Source organism: Canis lupus, chromosome 18 (genome assembly GCF_003254725.2).
Source record: "Canis lupus dingo isolate Sandy chromosome 18, ASM325472v2, whole genome shotgun sequence".
Lineage (NCBI taxonomy): Eukaryota > Metazoa > Chordata > Mammalia > Carnivora > Canidae > Canis > Canis lupus.
Window position 1 is genome coordinate 44,048,000 of NC_064260.1, and position 23,657 is coordinate 44,071,656.

A 23,657-nucleotide genomic window follows, 5' to 3' on the forward strand; every position below is an offset into this window, starting at 1 on the left:
GGGAGGCCCACCCTGTGGGAGGAGCAGAGCCAGGACAACTTACAGGGCACAGGCCTGACCTGGCACAAGGAGTATGCAAGCAGTACCATCCGACAGCAGAGTGAGTATTCTCATGAGGTGGTGAGCTTCTTGTTACAGGGAGTATTTAAGCAGTACCTGGATGACCCTCCATTAGGGAGGCTGAAGGAAGCATTTCCCCACAGAATGGAAATCTGTCCTCTATGACCTCTAAAATTCTGTCTAAAGTTCAGATTCTATGATTCTATGTAGACAGATCCTCAGAAAATAATATAAAACCTGACTTTAGGCCCCGGGGGCAAGCATGGCCCTTGTGGATGGGAGTGCTATTTCTGACTGTGGTAATGATTAACAAAGACATCGGGAATGGAACACCGGTGGCTCCCATTCAAAAAGCAATTTCAGGGGTGCCCAGGTGGCTCAGTCAGTTAAGCACCTGGCTCTTGATTTTGGTTCGGGTCGGTGGGATCCAGCACCATGGGATCACCCCCCCCCCCCATCAGCACTGTGCTCAGCAGGGAGCCTCCTTGAGATTCTCTCTCTCTCCCTTGCCCTCCCACCCCCAACGTGCATGCACACGTTCTCTCTCTCAAATAAATAAATAAATCTAAAAAAGAAAGAAAGAAAGAAAGAAAGAAAGAAAGAAAGAAAGAAAGAAGAAAGAAAGAAAGAAAGAAAGAAAGAAGAAAGAAAGGAAGGAAGGAAGGAAGGAAGGAAGGAAGGAAGGAAGGAAGGAAGGAAGGAAGGAAGGAAGAGGGATGCCTGGGTGGCTCAGCGGTTGACCGTTTGCCTTGGGCTCAGGTTGTGATCCCAGGGTCCTGGGATCAAGTCCCACATCGGGCTCCCTGCATGGAGCCTGCTTCTCCTCTTGCCTGTGTCTCTGCCTCTCTCTCTCTCTGTGTCTCTCGTGAATAAATAAATAAAATATTTTCTTAAAAAAAAGAAATAGTTTAAAAACAAAAAAAAAAAACAAAAAAGCAATTTCACTGTGCCATGGACTCTGACACACCATTTCTTGGATTCTCTTAATCTGTGAAGTAGCTGTAATCATCATCCCCATTTTGCAGATAAGAAAACAGGCTCAGGGCAACGAGGTAATTTGCCACCAAAGAAATGTGCGGTAAAGCCAGAGTTTGTTCAGACTCTGATCTCGGCTGGTACAGCCCACCTCTTAGGCACTCTGGAGAGAGATGGATGTTACCCCCAAGCTGCCCCTAATGACCTCGTCAGAATCAACCAGGAATGTCCCGGGGGGACCTCTGAACCTCCAGTTCTGCTGCTGGCTTGAGCAGATTTACTATGTGAAGATCTGCATTTTAATACAGAGGAACATCCCTCTTGGTGGCACAACGTCAGCTGCCACCAAGGGTTCGCTGTTGGGCTCCTCTGAATTGGTGCCATCACCGGATGCTGCAGAGATTAGATTTTCAAAAACCTGATTTGCTTGCAACTTTCCAGGAACCCGTGGAATCCATCAAGCATTCTGATTTTCAGCCCTGCACCTCTTCTTTGAGCAAAGCAGTTACAAAAATGATTTATGAAGCTATTCACAGTTGACAAAGCACTTCTGCACATCTCAGATGCTCCTCCCAGAACCCCAGGAGGCAGACAGCATGGCCTTGGTTCTCCAGCCACGTCCCAGCCTAGCAAACTGAAATGGCAGAGCAAAAAAGAGGCCGGCCTAAACCTGAGCTTGAACCAAACACTTGAGCTGGAAGGGGGACCTCTGAGACTACTTAGGCCCTGGTCGCCTAATCTGGTGTCCACAGCTGGACTTTGGCAAGGCGAAGGGGAGGTCCCTTAAAATGTGCACAGCATTTTGGGAATATTGGTATATGAGTGTAACTTCCTAGGTGACTCCGGCTGCTTAAGAACCAGATTAATAATGGAATTAGTGCCTCCTTTTATTGCTCTAAAACTCTCTTTTATTAAATTTCAAAAGAGGCCTGGAGACCCAGTAAAAGAGGCAGATTTACATATAATCCTCAATTCTGCATCCAGGTTTCACACACTGTAGTATCACTCACCACGCCCATGTGATGCTAACTGGAGATAATAAAGAGGTCTGTGATCTGTTCATCACCTGTTATGCACCTGCACACAACAAGCATCAATACTCACAACTCATAAGGGAATGAGTGCTCCAACAGAATAAGCACCTAACCCCAAGACGCACGTCCCTCAAGTGGTAGGAATGGGAGTCCAGAGCCCCATAACTGATTCAGACAGCTCTTCCCCCCACTCAAGTCCCCCTGCTTGGCCTGTAAGAGTGCCCCCCTGGCCTTGTTACCAATCTCATGGCCAACTACTACCCCCTACTCTGAACACATTCAACCTCAAAAAATGTGGTTATTGGTGAAACCAGTGGGTTGAGCCCTTGGGCAAGAGCACTGGAGTAGCAGTGATGTTAGAATGGGCCAGTGGCCAGAGGGAAAGTAAATAGAAACAAACTTTAAATACGCTGCAGATGTGAAGGGTCTTCCAGGTTAACAGGGAAGCAGTTGACAGGGCTGATGTGAAAAGCACCCATGGAGTTGTCCAGAGCACAAGCAGCACGTCTGTCATGGGTGGCTCGTCCCCAGTAACCAGAGAAATGAACAAGAGAGTCAGAAAAAAGGCAGAGAGCAAAGCAAAGCTCCACACTGAGACAGCGCTTCACACCCACGAGGATGGCTAGAATCAAAAAGTCGGCTGACAGCAAGTGTCGGCAGGGATGGGGCAGGGATGGGAGGAATCTGCCCTCACAGACTGCTGGTGCGGATGCAAAATGGTCCAGCTGCTCTGGAACAGTCTGGCAGTTCCTCAGATGATTAAACAGAGACTATCAAGTGGCCCAGCAATTCCACCCCTAGGTAGTGCTGGGCCGGCTGGATCGAGGGGGATCGAGGGGGATCGAGGGGGATCAGGAGGCACCAAAAGAATGGCGGCGGACCCCCCCATCTGTGGCCCCCACTTCAGAACTTTCCCATCACCAGCAGACCGCCCGAGGACATGTCATCAGGGGGAGACAGGACCTATGCAGGAAACTGAACCGCACCTTACCCAGTCCAATAAGCCCTTCAGGGACCCCCGGCGGGAACTGCCCGAGCACCGACCGGCACAGGCATCGGTCAAATGGCCCTGGTTCCCGGGCAGCGGCCTGGAGAGGGTCCCTGTCCTCCGGTGTGAGGGTGGTGGTCCCGACAACATGCCAATCATGCCAAGTCAAGTCCCATGCCTGGGCCAAGTATTGGAATTCCTTGATATAGTTTCCCGGGTTGGCAGAGTAGGAGCCCAGCCGCTTTTCAATTCGGCAAAGATCTTGGAGTGAAAATGGGACCCAGACCCCATATAAGGGCATAAGCAGTTATCAGCCCATCCCGATTTCACCAGGAATATGCCCTGATACCTATCATCCCGATCTCACCAGGAATATGCCCTTATACCTACCTCCCCGTACAGACACCCAACCCCTTCCCCCTTAAAAGCCCGTTTGCACTCCCCTGCGCGCAACTTCCCCGCCCTCTCCCTCCCCTGCGGGCCGCGGAACCTCGCCCCGGTTTCGACCGACTTTGGCCTGGCCTCTCTATTTCCTTTCACTTCCGATCGGATTCAACCTGACGTTTGGTGCCGGAACCCGGGAGGAGATCGAGGCCGCACGCTGGTGGGGAGCCTCTCTCGTCTCACACCAGGACCTTAACCGAACCCAGCCGCTGGAAACGCCGGGTAAGTTCCCGATTCCGTGCCTCCGTCCGGGTGGTCCTGCCTGAAGCCGCGGCCGCGCCAGGGCACCTCCACTGAGCCACCAGGTGGCTCTCCGCCGGTCCCTGGGGATCCGGAGACGTCCTCGTCCTCACGGTGATCTCCGTTTCTGTCCGTGACCCTGAGCTGCAAACGGGGACGCCTGTTTTCAGTCTCTGGGTTACCCGGCGGGAATCATGGGAACTGCCCAATCCAAATTTGACCCCGAAACTCCGCTGGGTTGTCTACTGGCCAATTTCGAAACTCTGGGGTTCTCACAGGATCTCAGAAAACGCCCTCTTACCAAATTCTCATGGATCTAGACAATCCCTGTAGACGCCAGGGCAAGTGGACCGGGGCCCCACACGTGCAGGCTTTCTGGGACCGCCGCTCTCGCCCCTCCCTCTGCTCCCAAAGTTCGGGACTGCTCACGTCCTTCTGGCGCCTCCTTCTGCCCCCAAAACAAAAGCCCCTGATTCCTATCCTCCTCCTCCTTACTACGAAACCTCCTGCCCCCCCCCTCCCCCCCCTGTGTCCCAAACCCCTTACCTATCCCCGACCCTCTGCCTTCACCTCTTGCCCTCCGATCTCTACCCGCACAAGATCCCACGGGGTCTCTTCCTCCCCTGACCTACTCTATCCCTCAGGACAGGTGGCACAGGCAGAGGGCGTTGTACGTGTTCACGTCCCATTTTCACTCCAAGGTCTTTCCCAAATCGAAAAGCGCTGGGCTCGTACTCCGCTAACCCGGGAAACTACATCAAGGAATTCCAATATTTGGCCCAGGCATAGGACTTCACTTGGCATGATTGGCATGTTGTCGGGACCACCACCCTCACACCGGAGGACGGGGACCCTCTCCAGGCCGCTGCTGGGAACACGCCGACTGGGGCCATTAGGCCGGTGTCGCTGTGCGGGTTCCAGGGGGCCCGGCCGGGATTGTCAGGCCGGCCAGGATGGCCAGTCTCCTCGCTGGCACTCGGGTAGCCTCTAACAGGGCCTGCAACTATGACAAACTCCAGGAAGTCGTTCAGAACCCAGATGAAAACCCTGCAGTTTTCCTTCAGAGGCTCAGTGAGGCCTTAACCCAGTACACTCGCCGGAGCCTGCCTCCCCCGCCGGGGCTGCTGTCTTGGTGGCCCATTTCATCTCTCGGTCCTCCCCCCATATCCGTGAAAAATTAAAGGCTGCTGAGGAGGGTCCTCCAACTCCCATTCCCGACCTGGCGAAAGTGGCATTTAAGGTCTTTAACACCCGAGAGGAAGCGGCTGAACTTCAGAGGCAGGCTAGACTCCAGCGGAATGTCCAATCCAGACCCAGGCCTTGGTGGCAGCCCTGCGGCCGGGGACTCTGGGAGCCCACAGAAAGGGGGATCCAACTGCACCCTGCCTGGGGCTTGCTTCGGATGCGTCACCAAGGGACGGGACGCTGGGCCCCTCAATGTCCCGAGCCCCAGGAGCCAACGCAGCCGTGCCCTCACTGTCGAATGATGGGCCACTGGAAATCTGCCTGCCTGGGTCTCAGGGGATCATCGGCGCCTATGAGTCCAGCCTTCCAACTACTCGGATTGGACGATGACTGATGGGGCCCAGACTCGGACACCCCCCTGCCCCCCCGACCCAGGCCGAGCCCAGGGTCCTGCTCCAGGTAGCGGGTAAGTCCTGTTGGACACAGGAGCAACCTACTCTGTTCGGCCTTCCTACTCGGGGGCCAGTTTCCCTCTCCAGTAGCGGTGGTGGGAATTGATGGCACCTCCTCTATTCCACGGACTGCCCCACTCCTCTTTGCAGCCTGGTTGGGTTCCCCTTCTCACATTCCTTCCTTATAATTCCTTCCTGCCCAGCTCCTCTCCTCGGCCGGGATATCCTACACAAACTCAAGGCCACCATTCGTCTTTCTCCCTCACCCACTGTTTCTACTCCCCTCCTCTTCATAAAAAATCCTGACATCTATCAACTTCTCCTCATCTAAATCCTGCTACCCTCCTACCTCCCCCCTCTACTAACTCAGAACCCTCCCTTTCCTGCCCTCAACTCCTGGAAGAGCTGACCCCTCCACATCCAGGAGTTTCCGATCAACCCCTCCCTAACCCTGACTGAATCCTCTTTGTGGATGGTAGTTCTCTCATCGGCCAGAGACATGCAGCATAAGCCAGAGACATGCAGCATAAGCCGTTGTTACCCTAGACGCCATCCTAGAGGCAGTTCCCTCCCCCTCGGGACAAGCTCCCAGAAGGCAGAACTTAGAGCTCTCACCAGGGCTCTTCACCTGTCCAAAGGGCAACGAATTACCATATACACTGACTCCAAATATGCCTCCCTCATCACACATACACATTCTGTCTTCTGGCAAGAGTGAGGGTTTCTTACCACCAAGGGAACCTCCATAATCAACGGGCCCCTCCTTTCAAAACTACTCAAGGCCCTCAGCCTTCCCACTGAAGTAGCCATTGTCCACTGTCACGGACACCAATCCTCCAAGGACCCGGTGTCCTGAGGCAACAACAAAGCCGACTCCACTTTCCGAGCTGCTTAGGCCCCCCCACAAGCTCCCCTCCTCTTCCTTAACACACCACATTCCCCCTCTTACACAGACTAGGAAACTCAGACACTAAAAGAGATGGGAGGAATAGCCGGGGGAAAAGGCTGGATCTTCATTCAAAAGAAACTCGCTCTTCCAAACCATTTAGCTCCCATCATCATTTCAGACATACATCAATCCCTACACATTGGTCCCAAGGCCTTATAGCAGTTCCTAGAACCCCTTTTCCACTATCCACACCTCTGAAAGGTTATCAGAGAGGTGCATCAGTCTTGCAAAACCTGCTCCACTGTAAACGCTCAAGGGGGAATTCGCAGGCCGGGACCCAATCACCAGCTCTGTGGCCACCAACCTGGTGAGGACTGGCAGCTTGACTTTACCCACATGCGACGCCATAAATCCTTTCGCTACCTATTAACCTTAGTGGACACCTTTATAGGGTCCACTAAGGACCTTTATAGGGTGGATAGAGGCTGTTCCCACAGCTCGGGAGACAGCGGATGTGGTGGCCACCGTACCCATCGAACACATCATTCCGAGATTCGGCCTCCCGCGGACCCTACAATCTGACAATGGCCCGGCTTTCATCTCCAGCATCACCCAGCAAATCTCTGAGAGCCTTAATATTACCTGGAAACTCCATATCCCATATCACCCCCAGTCTTCGGGTAAGGTAGAGCAGGCCAACGGCCTTCTCAAGGAACATCTCACCAAACTTACCCTTGAAACCCGCCTGTCCTGGCCAACCCTTCTCCTGCTGGCTTTAACAAGGCTCAGAGCTACCCCTAGAGGGCCTTCGGGTCTAAGTCCCTTTGAGCTTCTCTATGGGCAGCCTTTCCTGCTCACTCAAAATCTTCCATCATCACCTCCTCCTCTCCTATCCTTACCTGCCTTACCTAACTCTTCTAAGAGCCCTCCTGTGGGCCCATGCGGATTCACTCACCCCTACTCCAGAAGAATCCACACCAGATACTCCCCCAGCCCTGGCCCCAGGGGATAGTGTCTTGCTAAAAGAACTATACCCAGAAACTTTACAGCCTAAGTGGACTGGTCCCTATACAGTGGTCCTTACGACCCCCACGGCCGCCAAACTCATAGGATACCACCCGTGGGCACACATCTCTAAATTAAAGCGAGCGCCCTCACAAGATATATGGACGACACAACCTTTGGGACCTACTCAAATACAGCTTTCGCACCATCCTCCTCCTCCTGGTCCTATCTCCTAGTCACTCCACCACTGACCCTGGGTTTAGGTGGAGGTTTTACATGACAGAGACCTGGGACCAGGGAATTCGGTCTCGCCTTATTTCTACCACTGATTGTCAACCACTGGGGTTGCCATCAATTTCTCCATCCCACATTTCCAGTCAATTCCTCTATCCAGCTCTGATCCTATAATCTGTTTCACCCATGATCAGACCATCCTACCTGCCACAATTACTGGGGTGAAACCTACGGAGGCTGTTCTTATCGCTACTGTAATATTCATCACCTTGGCCACTTCTGTCGGGACCCTTTCACTGGCACCTTTGCAACCAGTGACCTACGATGCCGCTTCTACAACACAATAAGTATATCTTAACTATTTCGGACCCTTGGGATTCCCGCTGGGCGACGGGGGGTAACCGCAAAATTATACCACTGGCCTTTTCCTCCTACCCTACTGCCTCTCTCCCAATCTATAGAACATACGCGCAGGTCTCACTTCCACAAATCCAATCCACCCTAAGTAACCAAGCTCACACTACATGCACAGGAACAACTTCTCCAAACCCACCTACAGGCTAACCCAGCTCAGGACCAGGGCCCCTTCTCCTGGATTAAACTTATCCAACAAGGCACTTCCCTCGCCAGCCTTTCCAGCATGGGCAACCTGTCCCACTGTTTTATCTGTGCCACCTTGGGCAAAGACCCCCTGGTGGCCGTTCCCCTCCCTCATGCATTTAACTGCACCAACCCCACACCCACACCTTGAGACATTCTCCCTCTCTCCATAACATTCCCTTATTCACTGACCCTCTCAACCACCAATTCTCTTTCTGTTATTCCACCCTTAACTCTTCCCTCTGCAACGTCACCCTGTCAAATGTTACCTCCCATCATGCCCCATCAGTGGTTTCTTTTGGTGCAATGGCCCCCTTTCTAATCTCCCAATACTTCTGCCTCTTTCCTCTGTCCGCCTGTCTCCCTGATTCCGCGATTAACTCTCTATAGTCAGGCAGAAGTAGCCCTCCTTACCAGCCCCCCGGGAAAGCAGAAATGAGTGGTCTTTTTCCCACTAGTTGTCGGGGTCTCCCTGGCCTCCACCCTGGTGGCCACGGGATTGGGGACGGGGACCTTAATCCACTCTGTAGATTCCACCAGGAGCTATCTGAAAGGCTTCAAGTGGCCATCGAGGTCTCGGCAGAGTCTCCGGCTTCCCTCCAACGCCAGATGACCTCAGTGGCCAGGATGGCCCTCCAGAACCTATGTGCCTGGGACCCGCTCACCGCAGACACGGGCGGAGCCTGCATGTTTCTCAATGAAGGATGCTGTTACTACATCAATGAACAGGTGCAGTGGAGACCAATCTCCACACCCTCGCCAAAGTTCGTGAGTCTCTCCAAAGCTGGTACCACCCCGGCGGTCCAACACCTCAATGGTCGCAGACCCCACTAACCACACGGCTCCTCCCCCTCCCAAGCCCACTCCTAATCATTGGTATACTGTTAACGGTGGCCCCTTGCGTTCTCTGATTCATCCAGGAATGAGTTCGCGAAATGTCTCGGATATCTGTCAACCAACCCCTCCTACACCCCTACTCCTGCCTGTCCACTTCCGAGGGACCCCACGATGCCCCCTACTCAGCAGGAAGTAGCCAGATCTGAACCAACGCCCTATAACAAAATGATCAGAATGTTGGGCTGGCGGGATGGAGGGGGCGGTTGGGAAGCACCAACAAAATGGCAGTGGACCCCCCCACCTTGTGGTCCCCACCTCAGAACTTTCCCATCACCAGCAGACCACCCAAGGAGCCCAAGAACACGTCATCAGGGGGAGCCTGGACCTATGCAGGAAACCTGAACCGCACCTTACCCAGACCCCATATAAGGGCATGGGCAGTTATTGCCCCATCCCGATTGCACCAGGAATATGCCCTAATACCTATCACCCCCTACAGACACACAACCCCTTATTCCTCTCCCTTTAAAAAGCCTGCTTGTGCTTCCCTGCGCCCGACTGCCCACTCTCTCCCTCCCCTGCGGGCCGAGGAACCTTGCCCCAGAGCCCGTCCCATTAAAAGCCAGTTTGGGGCAGCCCTGGTGGCTCAGCAGTTAAGTGCCTGCCTTTGGCCCAAAGCATGATCCTGGAGTCCCTGGGATCGAGTCCCATATCGGGCTCCCTGCATGGAGCCTGCTTCTTCCTCTGCCTATGTCTCTGCTTCTCTGTGTGTCTCTCATAAATAAATAAAAATTTTAAAAATAAATGAAAGCCTGTTTCGACCAACTTTTGCCTGGCCTCTCTATTTCATTTCACTACCAATCGGATTAAACCTGACAGGTAGATGCCCAAGAGAAAACATGTCTGTGTGTTGTGCACGGAAACCCATACACACACATTTATAGTAGCATTGTTCCAAGAGCCAAAAGATGGAAACAACACAACTGTCCATCGACAGATGAATGGATGAACAAAATGTGGTGTGCCCAAGTGATGGAATCGAAAGGCCGTTAAAGGAAGGATAATGCTACATACATAGTGATAATGTGGCACAACATGGATGCACCTGCAAGTCATCAAGCTAAGTGGAAGAAGCCAATCACAAAGGGCCACACACTTGTTTCTATGAATTCAATGATCTCCTATCTTATTCATACGAAAGTCCACAACAGGGAAATCTCTAGAGACAGACTAAATCAGTGGTTCCTGAGGGCTGGACCAGGGAGAGGGGAGAGGAAGAGGTGGCGGGACAGCTAAAGATAGAGTTTCTTTTTGAGGCGATGAGTGTCCTACAGCTGATGGTGGCAGTGGCTGCATATAGTGGTAAATATACTAAACACTAAATTACACACTTTATTTATTTTTTAAGATTTTATTTATTTATTCATGAGAGACACAGAGAGAGAGGCAGAGACACAGGCAGGGAGAACCTGCGGGGAGCCAGATGTGGAACTTCATCCCAGGACCCCAGGATCACGACCTGAGCCGAAAGCAGACACTCAACCACTTAGCCACCCAGGCGCCCTAATTATACACTTTAAATGGGTGAATTGTGTGGTATGTAACTGTATCTCAATAAAGTGGTTTTAAGAAATCTGCCAAGGGGCACCTGGGTGGCTCAGTTGGTTCAACATCTGACTCTTGGTTGGGTCATGAGGTCATGATCTCAGGGTCCTGGGATCGAGCCCCACATTAGACTCCAAGCTCAGCAGGGGCTGGGAAGGAGCCTGCTTTGTCTCCCTCTCCCTCTGCCCACCCTCCACTCATGTTCCCTCATTCTCTCAAATAAATGAAATCTTAAAAAAAACCAAAAAACTCCAAATACTAAGCAGCAGCAATCAGACAAGGAAAGGGAAACCACCTTATACTATCTGCTTGCAAAGCACTCCCTAGACAATTAGAAGTTTCTGTGAGAGTGGGAAGACCAAGGATGTCCTGGGGGCATGCACCTATGGCATTAGAGATTAGGAGCTGGAGCTTTAGTTCTAAATCCTGGCCCCAGGATTAGCTGCATGGCCTTGGACAAGTAACCTGGCTCCCTGAAGCTCCAATTTCCCAATCTGAGCAAGGGGGGAGAAGTACATCCCTCTGAGAGCACCGGTTGTGACGATACAGAGTTACAGCACACAAATCCTTGAGCGCCCAATGAACAGCAACTATTTGGTGGCTGTTAGGGTTGTTGCTGCCCTCCAATCCTCACTAGCTTTAGCTGAGGACCCCCTCCCTCAGGGGGCGATTTAAGAGTGCTGAATCGGGTTCCAACAAGGCCCTTCCCAAAGGAATCTTCAAACACCAGAATACCCACATTCCCTATTATTAAAGCCAGGGAGCTCACTGGAAATTAGTGTCTCTCAAACGAGATCCTTGGATATGTTCTCAAGATCCAAAAGCTCGCTCTAGGAATTCTTAATTCAATGTTTTCATTAAAATGAAAAATCCACATGTGGGAATCACTATGAGATTTCTGTCGTGAAGAGTACTATGCTTGTGGCGGGGTTGGCACCTGTAGTAGACTGAATTCGTGGCCCCAGTTCCCACCGCTCTCCATGGGCCTTGGTCATGTGATTCTGCACTAGGCTCTCTCTTACAGGTGGCCTGGACTTCTTTGATTCCCTGACCTTGGCTTCATCTCTGGGACTGTTCTGGCCAATGGGAAGTTAGCACACACCAAGCAAGCAAAGACTGGAAATGTGCTTGCGAGAGTGGGCTTGCCTCTGGGGCCTCTGCCTTCACCCGGAGAAGAGCTTCCCCAGGGAGCCCCTGCTCCTTCAGCCTGGGCCCAGAACAAACGCACATGGAGTAGACCTGGCTCCATGGCAAGGCGACAAGCTCGCCCCATGGGCTGGCGACACAGAGGCCCAGCCTCACCCAGCTAAATCAGACTCCTACGGTCCACCAGCAAACACACCAGACTAACTGAAGAACTGCAGTGTGGCCAGTAGATGCATGAGCAAGAATAAAGGATTGCTGTTCTACACTGTGGGTCAGCCAACTATGGCCTGCAAAGTAAATCCAGCTGCCACCTGTGTTGGATGGCCCATCAGCCAAGAATGTGCGTTTCTTGGTGGTTGAAAATAAACCAAGAGAAGAGTATTTCATTATGTGAAAGGTATATAGAATTCAAATTTCGGTATCCATAAACAGTTTTACTAGAATGCACCACACCTATGACTACTCTCCCACTACCAGGGCAGAACAGAGGAGGACACGTACGATCCACAAAGCCTACAATATTTACTATCTAGCCCTTTACACAAAAAGTGTGCAACCCAGGTTCTCTGCCACTGAATTTGGAGGTAGCCTGCTAGATGGTCACAGCTGACCACAACCAATTATTGTTATCTGCTGCAAGCTGGTGCAAAAAAAAAGCAAACGCAAGCTTAATAAGCACAGGATGCATTCTGGCAAAGAAAAGAGGCAGTTGCACTAAAAGATTCCCCAGTGTCTCAAATAGAGACAAAGAAAATAAAGGTGTCACAAGGCACATGAAAGCACGGGAACACCAAATACCAAAGAATCTGGGTGTCTGTAGTCATCACCATGGTAATCCTAAAAACAACAATTTTGTTCTAAACATCATCAAACACATTACACTGATTTCATTAATTTGAATTACGTTGGTTTGTATCGTTCTGTTCATTTGATATTTGTAAATCTGTCTTGGATAGTTATAGCTATTTAACAGCTCTAAGAAATGTTTCATCTAGATCTATGCTTATACCTTTTCAAATAACATTAACATAAGGTTAATGTAACACTGGGACACCCTCCCTCCCCACCCAATGAACATTAAAAGTCAGCTGACCAACAGGCACAGGAAAAGGTGCTCAACTTCACTAGCCATCAGGGAAATGCAGATCAAAACCATGATGAGATATGCCCTCAGGCCTGTCAGAATGGCTAGCGTCAATGTGCCAAGGGACTACAAGCGCTGGCCAGGATGTGGAGAGAAGGGAGCTCCTGGGCACAGCTTTGGGAATATACATTGGTGCAGCCACCATGGAAAATAGCAGGGAGGATCCTCAAAAACTTAAAAATAGAACTACCATGTGAACCAGCAATTCTACTTTATCAGCACGAAATGAAAACAGTTAATGCGAAAAGTTAACACGCAACCATACGTTCACTGCAACATTACTGACAACAGCCAAGACGTGGAGACAACCCGCGTGTCCCTCGGCAGATAAAGGAATAAACAAGATGTGGTAGAGATACACGACGGAATATTATTCATCCATGAAAAAGAATGAAATCTTGCCACTTACAATAACACACTGAAGAATGGACCTTCAGTGTAGGATGCTAAGTCAAATAAGTCAGACAAAGACAACACTGTACGCTCTCACGTATATGAGGACTCTAAAAAAGCAAAAGCAAAAAGCTGAACTCATAGACGTGGAGAACAGATTGGTGGTTCCCAGAGGCAGAGGGTAGGGAGTAGGTGAAATGAGCAAAGATGGTCAAAGTAAAATAAGTAAGCCCTGGGGAGGTGACGAACAGCACAACGACTACAGTTATACCCATCTTTTTTGCATTTTTATTATTATTTTTAAAGATTTTATTTACTTATTCAAGAGAGACACAGAGAGAGAGGCAGAGACATAGGCAGAGGGAGAAGCAGGCTCCCTGTAGGGAGCGTGATCCTAGGACCTAGGACCCCGGGATCATGACCTGAGGTGAAGGCAGACACTCAACCACTGAGCCACCAAGTTATATGCATCTCTTAAAAGTCACCTCAATATGACAAAGGTGAGAAACACCACTGCAGCAGAAGTGCTGAGAAGACAAGGAATGGTGAAGGTCAAGTTAGGGGCTCCTTCACTCTGGAAATACTAGGCCACTTCAGAATAGCTCTTCATGCTCTACTTTTATTCCAAAATAAGAGATTTTGAGAATTACAGCCAGTTCCAGCCCAAATTGGTTCACCAGCATATTACATATTTAGGGGGAGTGTTGCCTTGTTTTGTGATTCACAACCAAACAACTAGCATTTGTCAAAGAGTTAAACAAGGCAAACCCATTTAATGCTTCCGATATTAAGAAGAATCTTAGGATTGAGCTGCATATTTTTATTCCTGGAAAAGCCGATATTGAATCGAGAGTGTTTTAAGGGTCCATATATCTTAGAATATGAGAAAAGCAACTTTTTTCTAGCATAATCTTCCACTCTTCTTTCTAAGTATACTCTGTACTTCTGCTATGCCCTATCACCTGCCCGCCCCCCACAACAGTACTCGTGCCCCCGGATCCTTGCACATGTTGTGCTCACTGCTCATGATTCTGTGCTCCCTCAGTCCTCAGTGCCTCAGGGCACTCACTGCAACTCATCCCTCAACACCTAGTTCAGGTCTAGAAGCAAGGAGACCCCAGTAACTACGCGCACACTTAGTGCCAGGGATCTTGAGTTCTACACACCATTTCCACTATAACAAATTAGGGCTCCTAGGAGAGATGGCTAGAACATCTTTGTGCACCAGAAAAGTAAGGGAAGTACTAAAATAAGGACAAGAAGCCAGTCTGAATGGGCTCCCGCTGGCCAAATCTAGGACAATTTAAACATCAGAATGAATAATGACAGGAATGGACTAGAACACACTGAAGGGGGAAAAAAAGGATTCAAGAGTCCATACTGACGCTAAAAATAACTTTAAAATGAAGGATGGGGGGAGGAGAAAGTTGAGCATCTTTTTTTTTTTTTTTTTTTGCAGAAGGATGTCACATAGTAAATATTATAGAACATAAATCATTTTAAACCGTGAATAATCATTGATGATGCAGGCAAGAATCATCAACAGTTGCTAAAACCACTGGGTTAAAGATAAGACAAACTGACTTCACATGCTTCCTGCAACCTACGGGGAGAGAGACACAACATTCTTCAGGCCAAAACTCTACAAGCTGAATCTATCATAAGGAAACCATCAGGCGAACCTAAACTGTGCAACATTCTGCCAACAGCTATCCAGGACTTCTCCAAGTGTCAATATCCTGAAAGAGAAAGAACAACGCAGGCCAACTGTTCTAGGAAAAAGGAGACTAATGACACATGACAATTCAATGCAGTCTGTGATGCTTGAGTGGGTCCTGGATCGGGGGGCAGACTACAAAGGTCACACGCCACCAGGAAAATCTGAATACGGATTGCAGTTGAGACACTGTCGTGTCTATGGTTTAATTTCCTGCATATACTAATTCTATTGTGGTGACACAGGACAGGGGTCAGCAAACTACTGCCTGCAGTTCAAATGCAGCCCCCATCTGCTTTTACACAGCTGTGAGAGAAGGGTGGTTCTTGCATTTTTTTTAATGATCAAGGAAAAGCTTTTTCATATTAGTTTCATTTCTATGACGTTTCGGGTGAAATGTAGATGAAATTCGAATTTCCTTTGAACTTATGGGGCACTCACATTTGGCATTCATAAATAAAGTTTTATTAGAAGGACACCTGTGTGGCTCAGTGGTGGAGCGTCTGCCTTTGGCTCAGGTCATGATCCTGGAGCCCCGGGATCGAGTCCCACATTAGGCTCCCTGCATGGAGCCTGCTTCTCCCTCTGCCTGCGTCTCTACCTCTCTCTGTGTCTCTCATGAATAAATAAGTAAAAATATTTTTTAAAAATAAAGTTTTATGGGAACACAGCCACACTCATGCATTCGTGTACCGTCTCCGGCTGCTTTCATCCTGCGACGGCAGAGTTGTGTAGTGATGATGGAGAGTGCACGGCCCCACAAGCCTGATGTCCTAGGCTTTGAGATAACCAGGTTTGAGATAACTGTATCTCAAACAGCTCAGAAAACAAAACAAAACAAAACAAAACAGAATGTGTGTACGCATGCATGTGCCTGTAGGTATCTATAGAGATTCAAACAATTGCTATAAAATGTTAGCAGTGGGAGAATGAGATGCAGGGTGTATGGGTGTTTATTACACTCTTCTTACAACTTTTCTAAGGGGTCTGAAAACCTCAAAATAAAGAGTTAATGGGAATTAGCAAACAAGCATGGAAAACATCTGCTCATTCTCTCTCTCACGCGCGCGCGCACACACACACACACACACACACACGCACACTAGCCAACCTCTCTCTAAATGTCCTTTCTTTTCTTCCTGGAGAAGCCCATTATTCTTCCCTTCTCTGAGCTCTCCCAAACTTGGTGACACCTGCCTTTTCCTGCTGACATCTCATGGGCATTGCAACTGTCTGCTCACGCTTCCATCTATCCCAGTCACTCAGGGGTTTTTTTCAGACTCTGTTTGGGAGGCTGTGTCACGAGCTTTTGCATGTCCAATTTCAAGCTTCAAAATAAACCTCCATTTTACCATGGGACTTGAAACGGAAAATACATTCAAGTACCATTTCCCCTCGGTTTCCCCCCAGAACGGTAGGAGGCTAGCAGGCGGAAGGGCTGATGGACTACAGATGAACAAAGCCACACACACCCCTGGCCCCCCCCGCCGCAGCGCCCTCTTTCTAAGGACCCCTAGGGAAATCTCCTGTTCAGTACCAGTACCCAGAAGGGCAGACCTTCCCAGGAGTTAACTGGGGACTCTTCATGATATCGACAGAAGGCCCAGATAGCTGATTGGGCTTGCCTATATCCCAGTGGCTGCAAGATTTGGACCCCACATAACTAAAAGTGCACATGCAGGTCATTGTGGCGTACATTTTTAGCCTCATTCTTGGCTCCGCCCTTGCTTTTCTTTCTTCTGTCTCTCCCAGTTTTAATATGCTATGGTGTTCTATTTTATGCATCCTGCTAGGCTACCCTAAATCCCTTCTGGAACAAGACTGAGCCCCAAGGGAGAAATGTAGACACCCTCTGCTGGCGTCCCCTTTTTTCTGCCTGTTACCAAACCAGTCAGCTGCATGCACTCCCAAACACCTCGGGTCAGCAGCACCGTCTCTAGCTGCTGGGGTCTGAGGGCAGCCTGGCAACCCTGGCTATGATTTGTGGAATTTATCATTTCCAATGAGAGGAAAAAGCAGAGGAAGGTGGCATTTCTGTTCTAAGCAGCCAGAAGTGAGGGCAAAACCCCTGCAGAAGAGGCCAGGCTGTGGAGAGATGCGAAGTGGAAATGGTCACTGGGTCCATCTAAATGCAGGCCCTGGCCCCACACCACACTGGGCACCATGGGACCAGCCTTCTTCTAGGTTGAGGGGAGATGGAGAGGGAACCAGTGCTGGGCAGGAAGGATAAGGACAACAAAGCCAAAGGCCAGCAGACAGGAATAGACGAGATAAGTAAGGAAGGTGGAGAAGGACCAGGAGACAGAATGGGAGGAGTGGGTTCTGGAGTCCAGACTGCTGGGTTGGAACCTCTGCTCAGCTACTTGCTAGCTGTTCAGCTTTGTGCAGAATGACTTTCCTCTCCAGGCCTCAGTTTTCTCAGCCGTACAGTGGGTAAAATAACAGAATAATAGCTACTTCACGGGGGCATCATCAGGACCAAATGAGATTGTGCTGTCAAGTGCTGAGCACAGACCTGAAGCACTGTCTGTGCTCAAGAAACATGAACAGGTATGCTTCTTACTGGCCCCAGCATTATTTCTACTGGAGCAGTGTGTACACATGAGCAGTTGTGGAAGGAAATGTGTTGTGCTGGACGAAGGCCAGAGCTTGTGAAGGCAAGCAGAGGTCAAGAAAGGACATCGAGTATTGGTTTGGGACAGGATTTGACAAATGAATGCAGTTTGTTTGGGATGTGATGCTTCTAGCTCCTGGTCCAAAATCAGTGTGTGGTTCACCACCACCCTCCTTCCCACCTCCCTCCGTTCAACCAACCCATCACTTGAGCCAGCAGAGCTGTACCTCATTCCTGTTTTTCCGCAACTGAAACCCTGACTGAGGACACACACACACACACACACACACAGAGGCCCTGCTTTTTTGAGCCATTCTGCACATCTGTTCTCTCCCGGCCTTCAACGCCTCTCACCTCTCTGGTTCACAAAGGTGAAAGCCTCCACATGGTCCCTTGACCTCCAGCCACTCCCTCCCTGCCCTCATCCACATGTCACAGCCCCCAGCTCCAAGGCCCTAGGAAGAAACCTCCAAGGGAGCAACACTGCTGGCCACTGGTCCCTGAACTGCAGGCCACGCCCACTCTCGACTGGTAGAGCTGGTCTGTGAGCAGGCTGCAAACTCTGGGGCTTCCTCTTTCCCCTTTTCTCCAGACCCCGGACCCAGGCCAGGCTGCAAACCTGGGGAAGCTGCCTGCTTTCGAGATCCCAAGCTTGCTGAGCTGGGCTGTCACAAATTGTAGATTCTTGGGGCGGGGGTCCCTTCCTGGGCATAGGCCTAGATTTTCACCTCTGCTGAACTTCTACCCATCCTTCCAGACTCATCTCTAATCTGCTCAGTCAAAATCCATTCCCCTTATCCCTGGCCCTACAGCCTTCTGCAGGACTACAACCACAAGACAAGACAGCAGCACTCTGCCTCCGTATTACTAGGTTGGGAAAAGGCCTCCTGTCCTCCCATCCTTAAAGCTCAGCAGCGTGGAGAGGCACTATCTTCACAGTCTACGCTGTGTCAGCCATGGGAGCTGGGGTGGCAGACTGAACCTCTTCGGTCCCAGGTGTCCTCTCCTGAACCAGAAGGGGATCGACCCTCGCCTACAGGACTGTCGGAGGAGGAATGTGGCACATAGCTGGCATATAATCATTGCTCGCCGGCAGCCAGACTTTTAAAAACAAGCCAGGCACCATTGCTGGCTCCTTCCCCTCACCTCCCACTCACACCTCAATCCCAGGCAGCAAAGCTTCCATCACAGAACTGCCTGTGGCCAGGACACAGAGATCCGTGCGCTGCTCCAGCCCCGCAGCTGTCTTCCCGCTTCTCTGCAAACCTGTCCCCACCGCCCGCCCCCTCCCAGGGTCTCAGCCGCATCCGTTGACATGCTTCATGCTCCCTACACGGAGGCCTCTGTCCTTGGCTGCCCCACACGCACCAGTGTGCCCCTGGACAGGCCACCTGGGCGTCTCACATATCCCACCTGAACTCAGCTTCGGCGCTCCCCTGGTTCAGGCCAGCTCTCTCCACGCATGTTAGCAGCCGCCCCCCGCCCCAGACACGGAAGCCCACTGCGTGCATTTCCCATCGCTTAACAAATGGCCACAATACGGTGGCTTCAAACATGGCACGTTTATTATCTCACAGTTCCGGGGGTCAGAAGTCCTCAGATCAAGGTGTCGGAAGGGCTGAGTTCCTCCTGGAGGCTTGAGGGAAGAAGATTCTACTTCCTTGCCTTCTAGAGGATTCTAGAGGCTGCCTGCATTCCTCGGCTCCTGGCTTCTTCTTCTATCTTCAAGGCCAGCGGGATAACATCTTCCAATCTGTTCTGATTCTTACTCTTTTGCCTCCCTCTTATAAAAATGCTTGTAATTCTATGCCCCCCCCATAATCCAAGATAATACCCCTATCTCAAGAGCCTTAATTTAATTATCTCTGGAAAGTCTCTTTTGCTGTCTAAGTGGACATGCACACAGGATCCAGGGATCGGGACATGGCCATCCTCTGGGGAAGGCGGGGACATAATTAGACCTACTACACTACCCTCCCTCCATCTGCTCCAGGCCTCTAGGATGTCCCTCCAGTGATAGGAAAAATGCTGACCCATCTCCCTCCTGTATGCAATGTTTTCACCTGAACCTTCTTGATAATAGAACAACTCGTCCACCAAGCCTCATCTCTACTCGATATGCAACTGGTTCTCTTAGTAGGACCCTCCCACCAGGTTTTTCAAGGTTTGTTTGTCCCTCTTTTAACAAAGCTCCCTGCCCCTGCATCTGCCTGCAGCCATCTCCTCCCAACTCCTGTCTCTCCTCCACTGGTCTTACTACCTCTGATCAAACCTCTTAAGAAGTGGCTCCACTGGTCACCTGGGTTCTAACAAGGTTCCCATCAGAGGGCTTCTCCACCACAGCACCATCAACCACTGAGGCCAGATCATTCTTTGTTGTAGGAGGCCAGCCTGTGCATTATGAAAGGTTTAGCAGAACCCCTGGCCTCTACTTTCTAGATGCCAGTAGCATATTCCCCGTCCCAAGTCGTGATGGCCAAAACATCTCCAGACATTACCAAATGCCCAGAGTGAGGGGAGCAGGGAGCAAACCGCCCCGGGTTAAGAACCACTGTCTGACAGTAACAGTTCTTGCTAAATAAAGTGGCTAGTGACCTCCCCAGCACTAAACCCAAGGGACGCTTTTGAGGCCTTCTCTTGCCTGTTTCCCAGCAGAATCCGACACCATTGGCCATTCTGCATTTCTCATCTCTTGGGCTGCTCTTCCTGTCGCCCCTGCAGGATCACACTCCCCTGCTGGACCCGCACATCACTGAAGTTCCTCAACGCTCACCGTAGACCCTCTCCACCTCTCGTTCACCTATTCTCCCTGTGGGCTGCCCTCTGCATCTCTAACCCCACTGACCCCTATGCACAGGTGACTCCGGAAGTGACATCTCTAAACCTCCTTTCCAAGCACCGTACCCATGTAGCTCACCGCCTAGTTAACATAGCCACTGGGTACCTTGCCGTCAGTCCAAAACCAGAATGGAGATCTGGACCTCCACCCAGGTCCTGCCCTGCATTCCATTTCTCAGAGATGCCTTCCTGACCTGCTGAGAGCGGAACTCTGAAGGACTTGTCCTGGCCAATTCCCACACCCTTACTTAGGCCAATCAATCTATTTCCAAGTCAATCTCGCCTATCTCTGAAACAGGTCACAAACTAGTTCACCTGTCTCCGTGTTGCCACCCCACCCTAGTTCAAACCTCCACCATCACCGATGTAGAAAATAACCTCTAACTTAGCTGTAGGCATCCATTCTCAACCAATGTCCCCACCCCCGATCTGTTCTCCAGGCTACAGCCAAAGTCACCATTTCGAAACATAAATGAAACTTCTCAGTGTTCTTAAAGAGCAAAAGTCCCAGTTTGGTCTACTGGGCCCTATACATCCAAGCTTCTGTCTCACCTCCCCCCCCCCCCCGCAGCCCCTGGATTTGCTGTACTTCAGGCACAATGATCTTCTTCTAGTTGTGCAAACATGCCATCTTCTCTCCTGACACAGGGCCTTTGCACATGCTGTTCTGGCCATCTGGTGGGAATTCTCTGCCTCTCGGGCTCATTGCTAGTGCCACACCAGACCTGTTGGAGTTTCTCTTGCTCAGCTGTTCTGTATGCACATAGCATTTTTCTGTCTCCCTTCCCATAACTGCTACTCATTCCTCAAGTCTCAGGCTGAAGGGAATCCTGCCCAAACCCCTCAACGACAACAATAATAATAGCAGATATTCACTGCAAGCTTCCTGAAAGCAGGCATAGTTCTAAGAGCTTCATAATGTTAACCCATTTCATCTCCACCATCACCTGTGATTATCCTGTTACAGAACAGGCACAAAGAGGTTAAATGACTCATCCAAGGTCACGTTTGACAGTAAATAGCAAAGTCACCTGACATAATGAACTTGGCTCCAGGCCCCAGGTCCCTGAGCACCATGAACACCACCGTCTCCCTCTGCTCCTAGAATGTCCTGTCTTCCCCCTTCCGTAGTAATGATCACATGTGCACGTACCTGTCCAGTGCCTGTTCTCCCCACCAGACTGTCCACTCCCTGAACATGAAGGGCCATGTTTCCTCTGGCGCCCAGCCTAGCACCTGGCATCACTGCTTTGTGGCCCCCAGACCCAAGTCACCCACTCCAGAGGAGGGCTTGGGTAAACCCCTCGTAAATGCCACAACATTTTGTGGGGCCCACCAGACGTACACACATGAACATTCACGGGGAAGTCACCCTGCACTCTGCCTGGCTGGCGGGCCATGGGCTCCCTCGAGCCCCGTCACTGGTTCTGCTGACTACGGCCAGATGGGCTCCTCAGCGCGGCTCTCAGCCACCCAGGGTGGCAAGCACTCAGCCAGGGCAAGGGGAGAGCAACATCCATCATCCCCACATCCTGGAGGGATGGCAGGAAAGCTCTTGGGCCAGGCTGGGCCAGCGTATGGCTCCCCCTGCTGGTTTCCTTCTAGGCTCGCTCCTTAGCACCCTCTCCCACGGCACAGTGGCACAGCCCGGGGACACTCACCAGCCAGGAGAAGAAGCCAGCTGATTTGTCCTGGGTGGAGATCTGCCCCTCATAGGGGCCGAAGATGTGGCCCTTGGGGATGACCTCATTTATGCATCGCACGTCATTCTCCCCACTGGCTTCCTTGACCACCTCCATGCCCTGCGGGATGGTGAGGGCAGCCCTGTCTGGGATGCCCACGGGCACTGGCGTGTCGGACACAAACACTGGGGGACCGTGGTTCGGGCACTCATCCACAAAGTACTCCTGGCAGGACTCGCAGACTGAAGGGATGGAAAGAGCGAAAGAGCCTCAGTTGCGGCAGGGAGGCAGGACGCCCACGGCGGAGGCGAGGGGCTGCAGGGAAGCCCACCCTGAGGACGGCAGAGGGCAGTGAGAAGCACACTGCGTGGGATCGGCTCCACCCCAGCCAGCCTCAGGCCCCTGAGTCTTCCGTGGTAATAACCCATGACCCTCCCTGGGGCCTCCAAGGACATGCCTGCCAATGCGAAGGAAGCCAGTAGCTGCCTTTGTTTTAAGTATAAAGCACAACTTTGGAGTCAGACGGATTTGGGTTTGAACTGCAACCGTGTGCATCTGTGGGCTGGGGGACCCGAGGCAAGGTTCTGAACCTCACCAAGCCCCAGTGTCCTCACCTGGAAAATGGGACCAATAAAAGCCACCTCGGTGGCTCACGGTGAGGATTCACAGAAGCCTGGCCCTGCGTCTGCTACATAACGGGCGAGTACCTATCATTACTATGGTGGCTGCAAGTTCCCTAAGCAGAGATGGGGCGCGGGGTGGGTGTAGGGTGAGGGGAGGAGAAACCCAGGCACAGCCCCAAGCTCCACTTACACCAGAAGTCCACTTGCTGGAAGCTTTTGGGCATGATGAGCTCACGCTTCCCCTTCAGTTTCTTGGGCTCCACTTCCATGGTTGAGGGGTCTGGTCTCCTAGAGCTGGCCAGGCCAGGGGCCGGTAAAGAAAGCAAAGAAGCCATCAGAGAGTGGCAGGCTGGTGGGCAGAGGAGCCGTGGACCAGGCCAGGAGGCCACGGGGATGCGGGGTGGGCGGAGGAGTCCCAGCCAGGCTGCCCGTTCAGTGCTGGGGATAGTGAAGGAGTTCTGAGACCTGGGCCTAGGCCTTCGAGGGCCGCGGTGTGGATTCTTCTAGCCTTCTAGAGCCTGCGTTCACATCTGCTCCCAGAAGCTGCCCAGAGAAAGTTAAGGAAGGTGGGCCAGGAGTGGGAACTCCCCCCGCCCGGGGGGCGTCCACCCCACCCAGCCTGGAGACTCCCCATTTTTCCCTCTCCTGTCCCCACATAAGGGCCTCACCAGGGCTGGCCATACTCCTGGTCTCGGAGTGGTGAGTAGACCTCGGTCTTCACCACGGTCACCATATCCCCCACGGCCGCCTTGGTCTGCGCCAGGCACTCCTTCATGTTCTCAGTCATTCTGTCCTGGGGACGCGAAGGCGGATGGCGCAGGAAGAGGATCAAAGAGACAGGGGAAGAAGGGTGAGTGTCAGAGAGGGCAAGCGGGGGTCCCGTGGAGTCTGGTTACCCTCCCTGCCATCCCCAGAGGAAGCGCTTGAGAACACAGACAACAAAAACAGCTGT

General features: G+C 51.4%; 1 protein-coding gene across 6 annotated transcripts in view; it reads right to left on the minus strand.

Annotated features, from left to right (window-relative positions):
- The window catches only part of PRDM11 (PR/SET domain 11), a 93,521-nt gene that overhangs the window by 36,478 nt on the left and 33,386 nt on the right, over nt 1–23,657 (minus strand). For all 6 annotated transcript variants that reach the window (XM_025451951.3, XM_035701248.2, XM_049096219.1 and 3 more), the window contains exons 2-4: nt 23,374–23,498; nt 22,896–22,999; nt 22,062–22,324 (exon numbers count right to left, since the gene is read on the minus strand). In XM_025451951.3, coding sequence (XP_025307736.1) covers nt 22,062–22,324; nt 22,896–22,999; nt 23,374–23,492 — 486 coding nt within the window. In that variant the 5' untranslated portion in view covers nt 23,493–23,498. The remainder of the gene's footprint in view (nt 1–22,061; nt 22,325–22,895; nt 23,000–23,373; nt 23,499–23,657) is intronic.